This window comes from Microcebus murinus, chromosome 6 (genome assembly GCF_040939455.1).
Source record: "Microcebus murinus isolate Inina chromosome 6, M.murinus_Inina_mat1.0, whole genome shotgun sequence".
Lineage (NCBI taxonomy): Eukaryota > Metazoa > Chordata > Mammalia > Primates > Cheirogaleidae > Microcebus > Microcebus murinus.
The window spans coordinates 89342819-89358681 of NC_134109.1; the positions used below are offsets into that span (position 1 = coordinate 89342819).

The window sequence follows — 15863 nt, forward strand, 5'->3', positions numbered from 1 at the left end:
CTTCCATCTCATCCCTGCTTCTCTCACCCTTTTTTCTATCTCACTAAATGCAACTTCAATCTTTCATTTGCTCAGGGGAAAAAAGGGAATTATCCTTGACTTCCTTTTCTCACAACCTTAAATATACATTCTGCCATATCTTCAAAGTATTTCTGTTCCCTGGTGGTCTAGTGGTTAGGAAAAAATATTTATGTATTTCTAGAATCCAACCACATCTTACTATTTTCATAACTACCACCCTGGTCTAAGCCACTGTCTTCTCTCACCTGGGTTGTTTGCAGTAGCCTCCTGATTGAGTTACTTTCTCCTCTCTTACCTACTCTAAAGCCAATTCTTTACATAGCACCAAGAGTTATTCTTTTAAAACTTAAGTTAAATCATTTTAATCTCCAAATATGTTCTTTAATTTCTAGGCTTTTGCAGATATGCTGAAAGTGAACAAAACTCTGAAGAGTTTAAATATGGAGTCCAACTTTATCACAGGAGCTGGGATTCTAGCACTGATTGATGCTTTAAGAGACAATGAAACCCTGGCAGAGCTCAAGATTGATAATCAGGTCAGTGTTCCATGATTATAACTTTCAAAAAATGACAACCCACACTGTTACGTTGAGCTTGAGGACTCGAGGGTGGGAGGAGAGTTGTCAGGGATCCCTTTCAGAAGGTGGTGACTGAAAGAGGATGAGAGGACATTTGGGACATCCAGGATATTAACTTCATGTATATAAAGATATATGCAAAACAACTCTTACTAAGTCATTTTAAGAGAATTTAGATGACTGGCTATTTTGAACTGGAAGGACTCTTACGTATCACTCAATCTATTCCCCAATTCTTTTTTGTTTTGTTTTGAGGAATAGTCTTGCTCTGTCACTCCAGATAGAGTGCAGCCCCAAACTCCTGGGCTCAAGGGATCCTCCTGTCTCAGCCTCCCACGTAGCTGGGACTACAAGCACATGCCATGTCGCCCAGCTAATTTTTCTATTTTTAGTAGAGACAGGGTCTCATTCTTGCTCAGGCTGGTCTCGATCTCCTGAGCTCAAGTAATCCTCACACCCCAGCCTCCCAGAGTGCTAGGATGATAGGCGTGAGCCACTGCACCTGAGCCTGACCCATTCTCCAATTCTTTACCTCTGTGGTGGCAAGGTTTACATGTAGACTTTTTGTATTTGTAGTAAGAGGCACAAAGATGTACATGTTAGAAATGTTTTCATCCATGTGACTATTAATCTTTTATTTGAAAAATAACTGCAGTTATTTTAAAAAATACTTGGTAAATGTCTGCCTCAGTCCTTCATAGTAAATAAATTTTGTAGACTATGAAGGTAGAAAAGAGAATTATGTCTTAAAATTTAACCAGAATGCTGCTTAATCCATGTTTCAGTTTATAATTAAATGATTTTTAGTTTATTTGTAGAGTTTTGCACTCCTTGCCATTAATTCCAGAATATTTTCATTACCCTAGAAAGAAACCCCATGCCTATTAGCAGTCACCCCCATTCATCCCTCCCACCAGCCCCTGGTGACCACTAATCTGCTTTCTGTCTCCCTGAATTTGCCTAATCTGGACAGTTTATATCAGTGGAATCAAACAATCTGTGATCTTTTGTGACTGGCTTCTTTCACTGGGCTTAATGTTCTGGAGGTCCATACACGTTATAGCCTATATCAGTACCTCATTCTTTTATGGCTAAAGAATATTCTATATTTGGGGTGTTTATACTTTTTGGCTCTTAGAAATAATGCTGCTGTGAATATTCATGTACAAAGTCTTGTGTGGACATGTATTCACTTCTTTTGATATATACCTAGGAGTAGAATCGCTGGGTCATATGGTAACTCTGCCTTTTGGAGTAATAGCAAAAAAAAGTTTTCCACAGCAGCTGCATCATTTTACATTTCTGCCAGCAATGTATTAGGGTCCAAATTTTTCCATGTTCCTGCCAACACTTGTTATTGTCTCTCTTTCTGATTATACTTATCATTGGAGGTATGAAGTAGTATCTATCTCATTATAGTAATTCACACTTTTTTATGTCTGTATGATCGTATACTGAACATTTAAAAATTTATTTCTCTTAGATACATTGTAGGAATTAGGAAAATTTAACCAGACCAACAGAATCAGCATGTGCTTAAATGCCTTAGTCTCGATTTACCTTGAAAAGTATTTTGATCTAGTTTATTTATATTGTTCTTTATTTCTAATTTTTCCAGAGGCAGCAGTTGGGGACAGCTGTAGAATTGGAAATGGCCAAGATACTTGAGGAAAATACAAATATCCTTAAATTTGGGTATCAGTTTACACAGCAGGGACCACGAACCAGGGCAGCTAATGCTATAACAAAAAACAATGATTTAGGTAAGATATATGTCGTATCAAGCTGAGTTTCTGAATTCTACCAGTAAGCTAATATATGGGGGGAACTTTTCACTTTTAAAAATGAACGTTAACAGAGGGAAATTACTTGGCCTTTGTTTCTAAAATTGGCACAGTCCTTTTCATACTGATTGAATTAGAGTTAAATGTAATTGAGGTTGTAGTGATCATTGGGTCAATGGGTAAAATCAGCTTCGTGTGACAAACATGTTTTATAGCTTTAAGTGAATACTTTTCTACAACAAACAAATATTTTGTTCTCAGTTGCAAATCAGTTCTTGGACGTATTAAAAGAAAGATTTCAACATTACAGGAAGGTTTTTTTGCCCTTTTTGTCAAACAGACCCAGATAGAAATTTTATATGGTAAAATATAGAATATAGAAATATACAAAATATGGAATAATTATCATTTTTTCCCCAAGTTTTATGGTCACTGGTATGTAACTATTTGCTGGGCTGCCTAACAGAACTGCTACAGGGCAGTCTCCTCACAGCATACATGTAGATTAGCGATCTCTCATTCCTTTGTGGTTCCTATTGAATTGCTGGGGCCTGTAGCTTCTGTTTGAAATAAATTTTGCAGCCAAGGCTGAATTAAAGAATATGGTGCTTATAATTTTGTTTCTACATGTTTCCTAAAATTCACTCTTAAGTTATGATATATGCCATTGGAGTATTTTAAAAGATACATTTTAGGCAAGAATTAAATTAAGACTTCTCAAAAGGAGTAACATTTCAAAGTGCTGCAGTTCTTTTACACTTCAGTCATATTTGAGTTTGCATTCTTTAAAAGTTTCTGGAGCAGAAAAAATACAGCTTCATTCCTTTAATCCGGATCACCATGATAAAGTATTAGTTCACACCCTTTCTGTCCTTTCTATGACCGTAAGTTTCCTTGGGCTTTGGGACATTTAGCAAGTACTCCAGCTGATTTGGTTGTAGGCAGTTTCATGCCCAGTGATTGTTTCTCTGAGTGTGTTTCTCCACTTTTAAGTGGAATTTGAGTTTCTGAGATCATTTTTATACATGCTGAACAGGTATGCCCTTGTCACAGCTTCTGGTCACACTTTTTAAATTGCATTTCACATAGAAAATTAATTATACTTTATTGAAATCGGCTATTTTCAAAGCCTGTAAGCTTTTTTAGGGCAGGGACCATGTTTTTGACAGGGGCCATGTCTAGCTGTTGAATCTACAACTGTCTTAAAATCATACCTAACACATAGTAGGTACTTAATAAAATTGTATTAAGTAAGTAAATGAGGTGATAGAATTTAAACCCTGCTCAAAGTTACAATTTTCTAGTACTTAAGTAGCCATAAACTCAGCCAAAAATATCCTCCATTTTTCCTCTCCTCTGAAACTACCTTAACAAATCCTAGAATCTCACCAACAAATTTGTAGCCCCTGCCATATCTTACATAAGTCTTTCCCAGCGGGCAGGTACTTCCAGCAGCCATCCTTCCAGAACTGTACAGTGAAAGTCTGTAAGTACCACGGCAGGGACACTAACCTTTGCAAGGCCTAGCAGTTGTGCACTCTTCTGCAAAGCCTATCATGGTAGGCACTTTGCCCAAATTTCTGTAAGAAAAGAAATGTCCAATATTAGAGTAAGGGGGATTTCACAAATGGAAGATGAAGGGAGCAGATGAAGATTATCTCCTAGGCTGCTTTTCGTTGACATGAGCAGTGGAGTGGCTGTCCATGGCAGTGTGTTAGAGAGCAAGCCGTGTTGAAGAAATCGTGGTCTGACAAAGCAGAATCGAGCGAAAGCAAACAGCTTTGTCCTGGGAGCTCCCCAGACTTCCACTCACGATCTTTCGTTCTCAGGCAAACTAGATTTTCAGACATGGATCTCAGGGCATGAAATGACAACGAGGATATTCCTAGAGCGAAGAATTGTGTGGATAAAAACCCAGCTTTGAGAGCAAACTAGTTATGTATATGCTAATGACAGCCTGCAGATTTTGAGAACTAACTCACAGCATAATGCTGGCTCCAGAATAAACATTTGATAAGTACTTGTTTGAAGCTAACAATAAAACACTGATGTCGGCAGATTAAGAGAGGGAGTTGATAGAAGACACTAAAATTACATGGTTAAGAACTTAGATTTCTTTGGATTTTATGTGGGAGGCATTTGAGAGCCAATATGGATCACCAAGTGCATGATTAAGATGATACTTCTAAAAGAACTTTTTTTTTTTTTTTTTTTTTTTTTTGAGACAGAGTCTCGCTTTCTTGCCTAGGCTAGAGTGAGTGCCGTGGCGTCAGCCTAGCTCACAGCAACCTCAAACTCCTGGGCTCAAGCGATCCTCCTGCCCCAGCCTCCCGAGTAGCTCGGACTACAAGCACGAGCCACCATGCCCGGCTGATTTTTATATTATATATATTAGTTGGCCAATTAATTTCTTTCTATTTTTATGGTAGAGACGGGGTCTCGCTCAGGCTGGTTTTGAACTCCTGTCCTTGAGCAATCCGCCCGCCTCGGCCTCCCAGAGTGCTAGGATTACAGGCGTGAGCCACCGCGCCCGGCCTAAAAGAACTATTTTTATTACTCTTTCAGAGATAGAAAATGAGGTGAGTTAGGACATTCACAAGTGACTAATGATGAAATAGAACTTGTATCAATAGAGTGGGTTTTGGAAAGAAAGTAGACCAGATCTAAAGAACTGTTAATAGGGCAAAATTTATAAGACTGTCCTCTAGAGGATGAATCAACAAATTGCTGGAAGGTAACAAGTGGGCACCAGGTGAGAAAGAGAAGTCAGAAATGGCTTTTTGCCCTATTGTGCTCTGTTGTGCAGCCTCCCATTCGTGCCCTCAGCTTGATTGTTTTTTCAGCCATACGCTCTGACCTCTGCCTGTAGATCAAGGCAGAAAGGCTGAAGATCATGTTTTCTGACATACAGGTCTCAGCAGCCTGATATGTAGTAACTGGAATGAGAGATCAAAGAACAAGACTTGAAACTTATACAGAATCTCTTGGACATACAATTTTTTTCATCTTGCAAATGGGGCTCTATCAGTTCTTTGGTGTTCTAATTTTGATAACATCTTTTCCTCTCTCATTGTTTTGTCTCAGCTAGTCACTAAAATAATTCTACCTACTTTCTATCTCTCCAACTAAGAAGTATCATCGCTGTAACAACAAAGAGATTATATGGTATACATGCAATATTCAGTTTAACTTTGAATCTCCTATTATTATTTTTTTTTTTTTTTTGAGACAGAGTCTCACTCTGTCGCCCGGGCTAGAGTGCGGTGGCGTCAGCCTAGCTCACAGCAACCTCAAACTCCTGGGCTCAAGCAATCCTCCTGCCTTGGCCTTCCAAGTAGCTGGGACTATAGGCATGCACCACCATGCCTGGCTAATTTTTTTCTATATATTTTAGTTAGCCAATTAATTTTCTTTCTCTTTTTAGTAGAGACAGGGTCTCACTCTTGCTTAGGCTGGTTTCAAACTCCTGAGCTTAAGCAATCCTCCTGCCTTGGCCTTCCAGAGTGCTAGGATTACAGGCGTGAGCCACTGCGCCCGGCCTCTTATCTTTGTACTAGCTAATTTCATAGTCCATTTTCTATGTCTTTTTGTTTGCTGCACTCTGTCCTATAGATTTTATTTATAGCATATATTATACCATGCATTTTAACGTCTGAAATGGTCTGCCAATAACATCCGAACCCTGCTGCAATTCAAATTCTTCTTTGAAGTGTTCTATCCTAAAGAATTATCTGAAGTTTGCCTTTCTGATATTTCCATATTTCAGAGATCTGTATACATGAGTTAAGTTTGTATTTGAAGGCTCATCTCCCCTTTATTTTTTTCTTAATATTTCAGTAAATACATGAAACTTGTTCTTTGTTAGCCTGGACTAAAATTAAGAGTTGGGAGTAAACTTGATATAGATAAGGATAAAAATGCTCATGGGAACCTCGTACTTTAGTCCTTCTGGGGGTTGGTTGGTTGGTTTGTTTCCTAACTAGCACCTAGCCAATGGCTGGATAAGCTTTTATGCACATAGCTTGAATGTCTGGTCTCATCTGTTAAAAAGCCTACCATCAGAAGCTGGCAGTCAGAAAAGCACAAGAACAAAGTAGGTATGGCCCGGCCAAGTGCACTTATTGGCTTATAGCTCCTCTGTCAAACAGCCAATTTAGGTTGAAGGAGGAGGCAGTTGCCTTCCTACTTGCTTCCATAGACAGAGGAGAGTAGGAAATTAATAGACCAACAATCTAACCTAGAGGAACTTACTGGGGAAAGTATCAAAAGCCATAATATGTAAATGCAAGTCCTCTAAAAATAATAGCCAAATTGGCTTTCTTCACCCCAAAAAGATAGCTGACCAGGGTTTCAAGACCGTCTGATAACCCTAATGTGATGGATAAGGAAGCTGATTACTCTTTATTGAATACTTACTGCATTCTCAGTGGTGTACCAGGCAGCCATGAGATACAGATGTCATTCTTCTCCTGTTACAGAGGACAAGTTGGCTCAGAGAGTTAACTGACTTGCCAAACAAAGAACACGATACAAAAATGTGACAGAGCCATGATTCACACTCTATTTGTCACTGACTCTGCAGCCTATGTTTTTTGTCTTCTCTAAGCGGGAGTTGGCCACAACGCTGAGGAGCCCCAGGTTTGTGGCTCTCAGAGATTGCTTTCTGGTGACTGGTAGCTGAGAGTGCAGGTAGCAAGATCCTGAAGTTGAAGGCCTTGCCCTGCTACTAGTGAACACAACTGAGCTGTTTGGCATCACCAGTCCATAAAGAAGCTCAGAGTCCCCAGATATATGTACCTTTACTCCATCAGCTGAACTAGTTGGCTGGCTACTTTGGCAGGCACAGTTTATGATGGCCAGAAGTGGCCCCACCACATTACCAGGGTCTGAGATTTGTATTACTTTACATTTATTGTTTTGTCAGATCCCTAAACTGGTACATTTCATAGGAGATAAGAGAAGGAAACTTTGGAAAGCAGTAGCAAGTCACTTATCTTTGAAAATGACAAAAATGTTTTTATTATGTTCTTTCACAGACTAAGGAAATAAATTGCATGCAGCAGAGCATGCAGATAGTTACGTTCTAACCCCAGTTGCCTGAATGTCATATCAAAATTTAACATAGTAATTTATTAGTCTTTTTTTAATCTAGGTATATTAATACATTTTTTCAATAAACAAATGACTTGAAAATGATTCTGTGTTTTAGATTTGTAGAGCTGCTGCTATGTAAGCACAGGTATCATTCAGTGAGCTTAAGATACATAGTTTTTGTTCTGAAGCCCCTCGCTTCTCAACAAGTAAAGGAGGGCTTTTTAAAATTATTAATTATGTAAAAAATGGACATTTATATTTTGGTCAAACTATAACTGGACTATACGGAAACTTGTTTGTTATGAGCAAATTAGCATTGTTAAAATTAATAGGGTTTTCTAACATACTTTCATTTTTCTCGTAGTGCGTAAGAGACGAGTTGAAGGAGACCACCAGTAAGTCCACCAAGGTATAATCTTTGGTGGACTTAAGAAGATCACCAAGGGCTCATTCTGGTGACATCGGATATAAAATTTTCCTGGGTAGAAGGGAAAAGACTGGAAAAAAAATTTTTAATGACATATATATTTTTTTTAGTGTAAGTTGTTATCAGTTTCACATTAAAATCAATAGTAGATGATATTTTATATTTTGAAACATTTCTACTTTCTGCTGAAATCAATTTTAATTTAGCTTAATTTGAGTGGTTTATGATGAGTCTTGGGCAAAAAGAAAATACAGTTGTTTAAAAAGTTTCAGAAGTCATTTATGTAGAATAATTTGAACATTTTGAGGACCAATCTTTTTTAAATTAAAAAGGGGACATTACTGATATCAAAATTGCTATTGCTCCCTTTTAGGTATAAAGCACTTAAAAGCTTTCTTTATTCCATGACCTGGAGACTTTACCATTTTTTAAAACATAATGGACTTGGCAAGAGTGTGGATTTTTTTTTCCTTATCAAGAGAACAAAATGCCAGAATTTTAAAATAGTCGACTCAAAATCTGGTCATCTGTTCAGGGGCAAAAGCAGGTCACTAGGGAGAGAAAATGGTCTTCTGCACATTCCCATCACTTCACTTGCCTAATGTGTCTCAGAAACACCTAGAGTTTTTTTAAACAAAGTCATCAGCTTTGCCAGGTTACATATTTTGTTTAAAAATGTAGTCATGTCTAAGTTCATTACAGTTTTTTATTTTAATAATGTGGGCATTATTAAATTTTGCGAAAGCTAATAGTAAAAAGCATCTGAGTAGAAAAGCTGTTTTTTCTCCTGTAAAAAGGCATACAGCCAGTTCTTGGTTATTTAGGGTAAAAGAAAAAAGAAAGCTGATGTTACACACCTGAAATGAAAGGTCATAAACATGATGGAATTCAAGTCTGAAGAGCTTGCAAAACAGTCATTTAAACTGATAGTTACTGTAAGTAAATTAGAAACTGGCATGTGTGTAAATTACTTGGTGTTGCACAGTATTCTGAGAAGTTCCTATATGTAGTGCAGAATTGCATAAGCAGTATTAAATCACCACTAAAATCTTACAACCAATAAGAAAAACTGTTCTTCATAAATCTGACTTTTAGTATATACTTCCTTTTATCTTATTCTTTTTAACCTATATTGTATAAAAGTTATAAAAGTCATTTCTGTAACAAAAGCAGTCTTTATTGCTCAAAGCATTAAAGTGAACAATTGAGCAGTGCACTCTGATGGGAAGACCGATAGGAGACTGCAGAACCAATGCTGGGATGGAGGGTTTAGATTTGTTTGTGCCTGTCTCAGGACAGCCCCTGGAGCAGGAGGTGGCAGAGGCATTTGCAGCCAGCAGCAAACAGGGAGGAAAGGAATCTAAGGTAACTTTGGCCTCAGAAATTCAGGCCTGGCTATATCATTTACAGGGAGATTTTTCTGAAGGGAAGAATCTCATTTCTGATTGAGGGGAGGTAGTTTGTTAACTTTTTTAACTTTTTGAAATTGAATTGCAGAGTATCTGCTACTTAGGCCTGGGCTGGTTTCTTTAATGAGCTAGGCAGCTTCTTATTACTATAATAAGCCTTCTTAACAGGCTAATGCTTCCCTTATAAGAACTGTGGTGTGTTGTTGTTTGTTTTTTGATATTTCTTGTTTTTTTTAATCAGTATCCAACATTTTAAAGGGGCCAAAGATTAACTTTGCACTATTCCCTTTCAGTTATAGGCCACTGATTTTTGTTTTTCAAGTTAGCAAGTCTTGCTTTCTTGCTTCCCTTCTCCCTCTTTTCCTTTTCACATACAACTTTTGAATTATACTTGATTTTATAGGGATGGCATAGTACCATCAAGGTTGGGAGTCAGGTGTGGAGCACTATCTAAGGCTATCAGAAGGAATTGGTTACTTATACTCTCATCCAGCCATCCTTGTTTGCATTGTCCTGCAAGTCAATAAATTGATAAGTAGGTTCCCCCTTCCTCCCATAAGCTTTTTTTTTTTTAAATATAGGTAGGTAGGCCCCTACCTAGACTGTTGTGTCATACTCATGGGTAATATCTTTTTCACTTATTATTTATCAAATTATGAAGTTGAGTATTTTGCTTATACCATTCCAGTTCTGTACTACATTAGTTCATTATATAATTGAAGAAAAGATTTCTTCATAAGTAACTTTACCTATGAACATTCATGTAATTGAACATAGAAAATCTTTCAAGAACTTTAATTATAAGGGAGAAAAATGGTGTTTACTTTGATCTTTAAAAATCTGGCACCTCTTGACCTTTTAGTAACTTTCAGTATTTCTAAATTGCTCTAAAATTTTATAATAGAATAAATAGATTAGGGTTTTGAAATAGTCTTGATTTTCAAGCCAAAGATTTCGTAAGACCTTAATTTTTGTAGTCTAACCAACTTAACTGGTTATCTAAAAGAATATTCTTTGCATTTTTAAATTGCTGTTTTTGGAAAAACTTTTAATTATCCATTTTGTAAAATTTTATATTCATATTTGTCTGAAGTTCTAATTTGTCCAGTACATCTATATGAAATTATATATATTAAAAACTCAATATTAGTGGCAAATGTTAACACTATTAAAATGGATTTGGGTGCTGTATACTTGTAATGAAAGCCTAGTAAAGTCTGAAGAATGGATAAAATACACCTTCTAAGGGTGCCTGTGTTTAAAAGACCAAATAAACATTTTGTGATAAATAAATTAACAGATTGTTAGAGACTTCAGTGAGAGTTATCTTGATCATTTAATTGCAAATTCTTGTTATTTGAATGAAATAACCCGCATACTTGCTTTGTGCAAGAGGTGTACTCTGGAAAAGTTACATGTAAATAGAACTTTGTAAATTGTTTTCCAATTGACCAGGTATCTGATGTGTTTTTGTTTAAAAGGAGAATTCCAAGATATAATAAAAATTATAAAAGAAAAAAAATGTTTTGATAAAATGTTAGTCATGTTCTATTGTACTTTATATTTAACTTGTGCTGCCATTAAAATAAGATGAAAGAATTTATGAAGTTTCATAAAATCTTACATTTTTTTGGCTCTGTGTTCCCAGGGCTGCCTCTCTCTTTCTCTAGAAAATCAAGAATCACTGTTAATCTCCCAGTAAATCCAAGGATCATGCTTTCTCTGGAGTCCATAGCCACTTCCATTTCTCTGCAAGTTCAGTACTGTCCAATTTTATTCCTTCATTACCACCATGCCCCACTAATTTTTCTATTTTTAGTAGAGACTGGGTCTTGCCTTTTACTCAGGCTGTTCTTGAACTCGTGACCTCAAGCAGTCCTCCCACCTTGGCTTCCCAGAGTATGTCAGTATATTTTAATTGATGCAAAGAAATGAATTGGCCTAAAACCGTTTGAGGCTGGGTGGGGCAGCTCATGCCTATAATCCCCAGCACTTTGCAGTGCTGAGGCAAGAGGATCGCTGGAGGCCAGGAGTTTGAGATTAGCCTAAGCAACATTGTGAGACCCTATCTCTATAAAAAATAGAAAAATTAGCCAGGCATGGTGGGCATGCACCAGTAGTCCCAGCTGCTTGGGAGGTTGAGGCGGGGTATCACTTGAGCCCAGGAGTTTGAGGTTACAGTGAGCTATGATGACGCCACTGCATTCTAGCCCAGGCAACAGAGCAAGACCCTGTCTCAAAAACAGGAAATAATCTTTCAGATATTATAGTCTGTATATTCAGAGGGTAGGGTGAGGCTTAAGCACAAATTCTTCGTTCTTTTTGGTGGATATATATAGCAATTTTTAGGACTTTAAAATTCACCTTCACTCAGAAATATAAGAAGTTTTTGATTCAGTTTCAAATTTTTAGAATTTTTTTTAAAAAAAGTATACACATCCAGCATAAAAACCTTTATAATTTCAAATACTTTATTTTTAGTCTTTTGAATGAATTATATTTGGTTTTAATGACATTTAAGAGCTTGAAAATTACCTTTGTAACAATGCATTATTCTTTGTCACGTGAAGTCAGGTATTGAAATACATTTTTTCCTAATGCTCAAATATCCGAAACACTGTAAATGCGTTCTCTTTTTCTTTTTGTTTTCTTTTTTTCTTTTAATTTTTAATTTATTTATTCTTGAGACATTGTCTCACTCTATTGCCCTGGCTAGAGTGCAGTGGTGTCATCATAACTCACGACAACTTCAAACTCCTGGGCCCAAGAGATCTTCCTGCCTCAGCTTCCTCAGCTTCCTGAGTAGCTAGGACTATAGACAAGTACCACTATGTCAGGCTAGTTTTTCTCTTTCTTTTTTGAGGCAGTTGGGGGACAGGATCTCGCTCTTGATCAGATTGGATTGAGTTGACAGATTTGAAGAAGCAGGGTCCTGTGACACAGTACACTCTGGACCTGAGGGGAGGCAGTCCTGCTAATGAACTAGAAATAATTTTTACAGTAAAGCAAAAACTTATCAGTCACCAATATCATATCCATCAAGCAAATGAGAAAATCAGTGAAACGTAATGGGTTTGAAGAAACTTTTAGGGGTAAATGTCAGATGGCTTAAAATGTTCAGGGTTGTCCTAATGTAGGGGAATAAAGAAATTCCCCCGGCATCTTTACTGTCGTTTGGCCTTCTGAGAATGGCTGTTGAGCTTCATGTTCGCGTTCAGGAAGCCTTGATGCACGTCCCCTTTGGTGAGTCAGGGAGGCTCAGGCACCTGAGTTTTGAGCTGCTCCCTAAGACCGAAAGGGCTTGAGTGCCAGGGACTGTGGCTGTGGGGGAGATGGTGGCCTCTCTGTGTCCTCCAAAGCAGTCCAATTAAAAATGCTCAGTCTGGTGGTTCCCCTCTCTTTTAGGTACCAAATAGTGGGGGTGGCTGACCACATGTGAGTCCAAAATTGCCAAACATTTTTTGCCTTCAAATGTTAAGCTTTCCTGCATGATTTGCAAGGGTTGAGGGCCTAGAGATCCCAGCCCAATTGCCAGCCCCACCCCTTGTTCACGGACATACTAGAGCCTCAAGGCCAGCCCCATAAAAAGAATACTTGATTTTACAATTAAATTGTGCTAGTACTTCTCAGTGTTCTGAATGGGTCTCCAAATTCTCTTTCAGGACCTGATGCAAATTATGAAAGTGTTTACAACCATGAAGTTATGCTGTTAGTAAAAGGGAAGGAAGTAGAATCTATCAGGGTTTTCTGCATGGTGAGAAAGGCCATTGATCATTTCTATTTAACAAAATATTTTTAAAATATATCAAGTATTCAGGCCGGGCATGGTGGCTCACGCCTGTAATCCTAGCACTCTGGGAGACCGAGGTGGGCAGATTGCTTGAGGTCAGGAGTTCGAAACCACCCTGAGCGAGACCCCGTCTCTACTAAAAATAGAAAGAAATTAATTGACCAACTAAAAAATATATATATACAAAAAATTAGCCAGGCATGGTGGTACATACATGCCTGTAGTCCCAACTACTCGGGAGGCTGAGGAAGGAGGATCACTTGAGCCCAGGAGATTGAGGTTGCTGTGAGCTAGGTAGACGCCACAGCACTCTTTCTAGCCTGGGCAACAAAATGAGACTCTGTCTCAAAAAAAAAAAAATCAAGGCCGGGCGTGGTGGCTGGGAGGCTGAGGTGGGTGGATTGCTCGAGGTCAGGCGTTCAAAACCTGCCTGAGCAAGAGCGAGACCCCATCTCTACTATAAATAGAAAGAAATTAATTGCCCAACTAATATATATAGAAAAAAATTAGCCGGGCATGGTGGCAGATGCCTGTAGTCCCAGCTACTCGGGAGGCCGAGGCAGGAGGATCGCTCAAGGTCAGGAGTTCGAAACCAGCCTGAGCAAGACCCCTTCTTTACTAAAAATAGAAAGAAATTAATTGGCCAACTAAAAATATATATACAAAAAATTAACCGGGCATAGTGGCACATGCCTGTAGTCACAGCTACTCGGGAGGCTGAGGCAGAAGTATCGCTTGAGCCCAGGAGCTTGAGGTTGCTGTGAGCCAGGCTGACGCCACGGCACTCACTCTAGCCTGGGCAACAAAGCGAGACTCTGTCTCAAAAAAAAAAAAAAAAAAATCAAGTATTCAACTCTCAGAAGGAAGATTGATGTAGTCAAGCCTAAACCCCACCGAGTTGAGCAACCTGATGTCAGAGAAGTTAAGTGATTTGCCCAAGATAGCACCATTGGTTTGTTCATTCGATAAATATTTACTAGGTGCCTGTTACGTTCCAGCTACTGTAGCAGTCACAAAGCTAGAAGTCAATTCCAGCATTTGTTTCCCCTTGCTTTCTTCCCTAAACTTAACTGGTGTCCGTTTATACCTCGGGTAGATATTGTGGGTCTCCGTCTCCATTATGTCAGTAAAGTATCTGCTCCGCATGTGATTGCATGTAAGATCCTATGCCTTGTCTCAAAAAAGTTTGTTTACTCGAGGAGAAAAGGCTTTGTACAGAGATCTTAAGCTCTTTAAACCTCTGCTTCCACATCTGTAAAAGGGGTATAACAGCACCTGTCCCGCAGGAGTTCTGAGGATTGGAATGGGTAATGCCCATGCGGCACCCACCCATCAAAGCACCCAGCACGCAGCACCCTGCTGTACCCACTCTTCTGAGAGCACAGTGCCATGTCGAAAGGGGAACTAACGCCATGCCAAGGGGACTACAGAGCACAAGAGGGCCCAGAACCCAGCTCAGCAGGACAGGGAGAACATCCCAGAGGGAGCCCCATGAGCTGAACTTCAGGGGACCTCTGCGCCAGACCAGGAAGTCAGCGAGCGGGGCAAAGAAGCAGGAATGCGCTAAAACCTGAGACCCACCCTGAGCAGTTACCAAAATAATCTCCATTGGGGAAAATTGGATTTTCAAAAGTCACAGACTTGCTTTTGAAAACTTTTTATTCACAACTAGGATTATGCAGAAGTAATTCATTTCCATCAAAACAAGTCATTTCATCATTGTTTTAAAACTGTTGAATACTATATACAACGAGTGCACATTTTAGGGGCTTATATCGTCTTCTTCCTCTTCACCCCCTGCTTTCCTCTTTCGGGAAGATTCTCCTCCTGAACAGATATGAGAGATAAGATGTAAAATTCAATTTAAAACGTTTCTGGAAATTTTTTCTAAAGTGGTTTTCAGCTGACACTGGGGAAGCCAGCTCTTCACGGTAGAACTTGACCCCCCGTGAGCAGCCGACCTGAGTCCTCACAGACACTGTTCCTAGGAGATCAGACAACTGGAACCTGCGTTTCCCCTGGGCAGTGGTCAGGGCCGGAGGGACACTTTGCATTCTAGACTGACTGGCATTCCTATCATAGTTACTTGAAATATGTCCCCCTATTTCCTTAGTACTTATTTTCTCCATCTTAATGTTCAGTACATTTGGGCAACTGCATCTGTGGATTCAACCAGACATGGATCAAAAATCTTTGAATAAAACAAAAAATAATACAGATGTTAAAAAATGTATATAACAACTATTTACATAGCATTTACATTGTGTTTGGTATTATAAATCATCTAAAGATTAAAGTATACGGGAGGGCCGGGCACGGTGGCTCTCGCCTGTAATCCTAGCACTCTGGGAGGCTAAGGCGGGTGGATTGCTCGAAGTCAGGAGTTCGAAACCAGCCTGAGCAAGAGTGAGACCCTGTCTCTACTATAAATTGAAAGAAATTAATTGGCCAACTAATATATATATATAATATATATAGTATATACATAATATATACTATATATAATATATAACTAATATATATACCATATATAATTATATATATCATATACATGATATATATAATTATATATAACTAATATATATAATATATATAGAAAAAATTAGCCGGGCATGGTGGTGCATGCCTGTAGTCCCAGCTACTCGGGAGGCTGAGACAGGAGGATCGCTTAAGCACAGGAGTTTGAGGTTGCTGTGAGCTAGGCTGACGCCATGGCACTCGCTGTAGCCTGGGCAACAAAGCGAGACTCTGTATCCAAAA

General features: G+C 38.6%; 1 protein-coding gene across 2 annotated transcripts in view; it reads left to right on the forward strand.

The window, feature by feature from the left end:
• TMOD3 (tropomodulin 3) overlaps window positions 1-10913 on the forward strand; it is a 75569-nt gene extending 64656 nt beyond the window's left edge. The window contains exons 8-10 of one of the 2 annotated variants that reach the window (XM_012763469.3): window positions 414-557; window positions 2218-2362; window positions 7842-10913. In XM_012763469.3, the coding sequence (XP_012618923.1) occupies window positions 414-557; window positions 2218-2362; window positions 7842-7876 (324 nt within the window). In that variant the 3' untranslated portion in view covers window positions 7877-10913. The remainder of the gene's footprint in view (window positions 1-413; window positions 558-2217; window positions 2363-7841) is intronic. The other variant, XM_076004371.1, reaches the window with a different exon arrangement.
• The last annotated feature ends 4950 nt before the right edge of the window (window positions 10914-15863 follow it).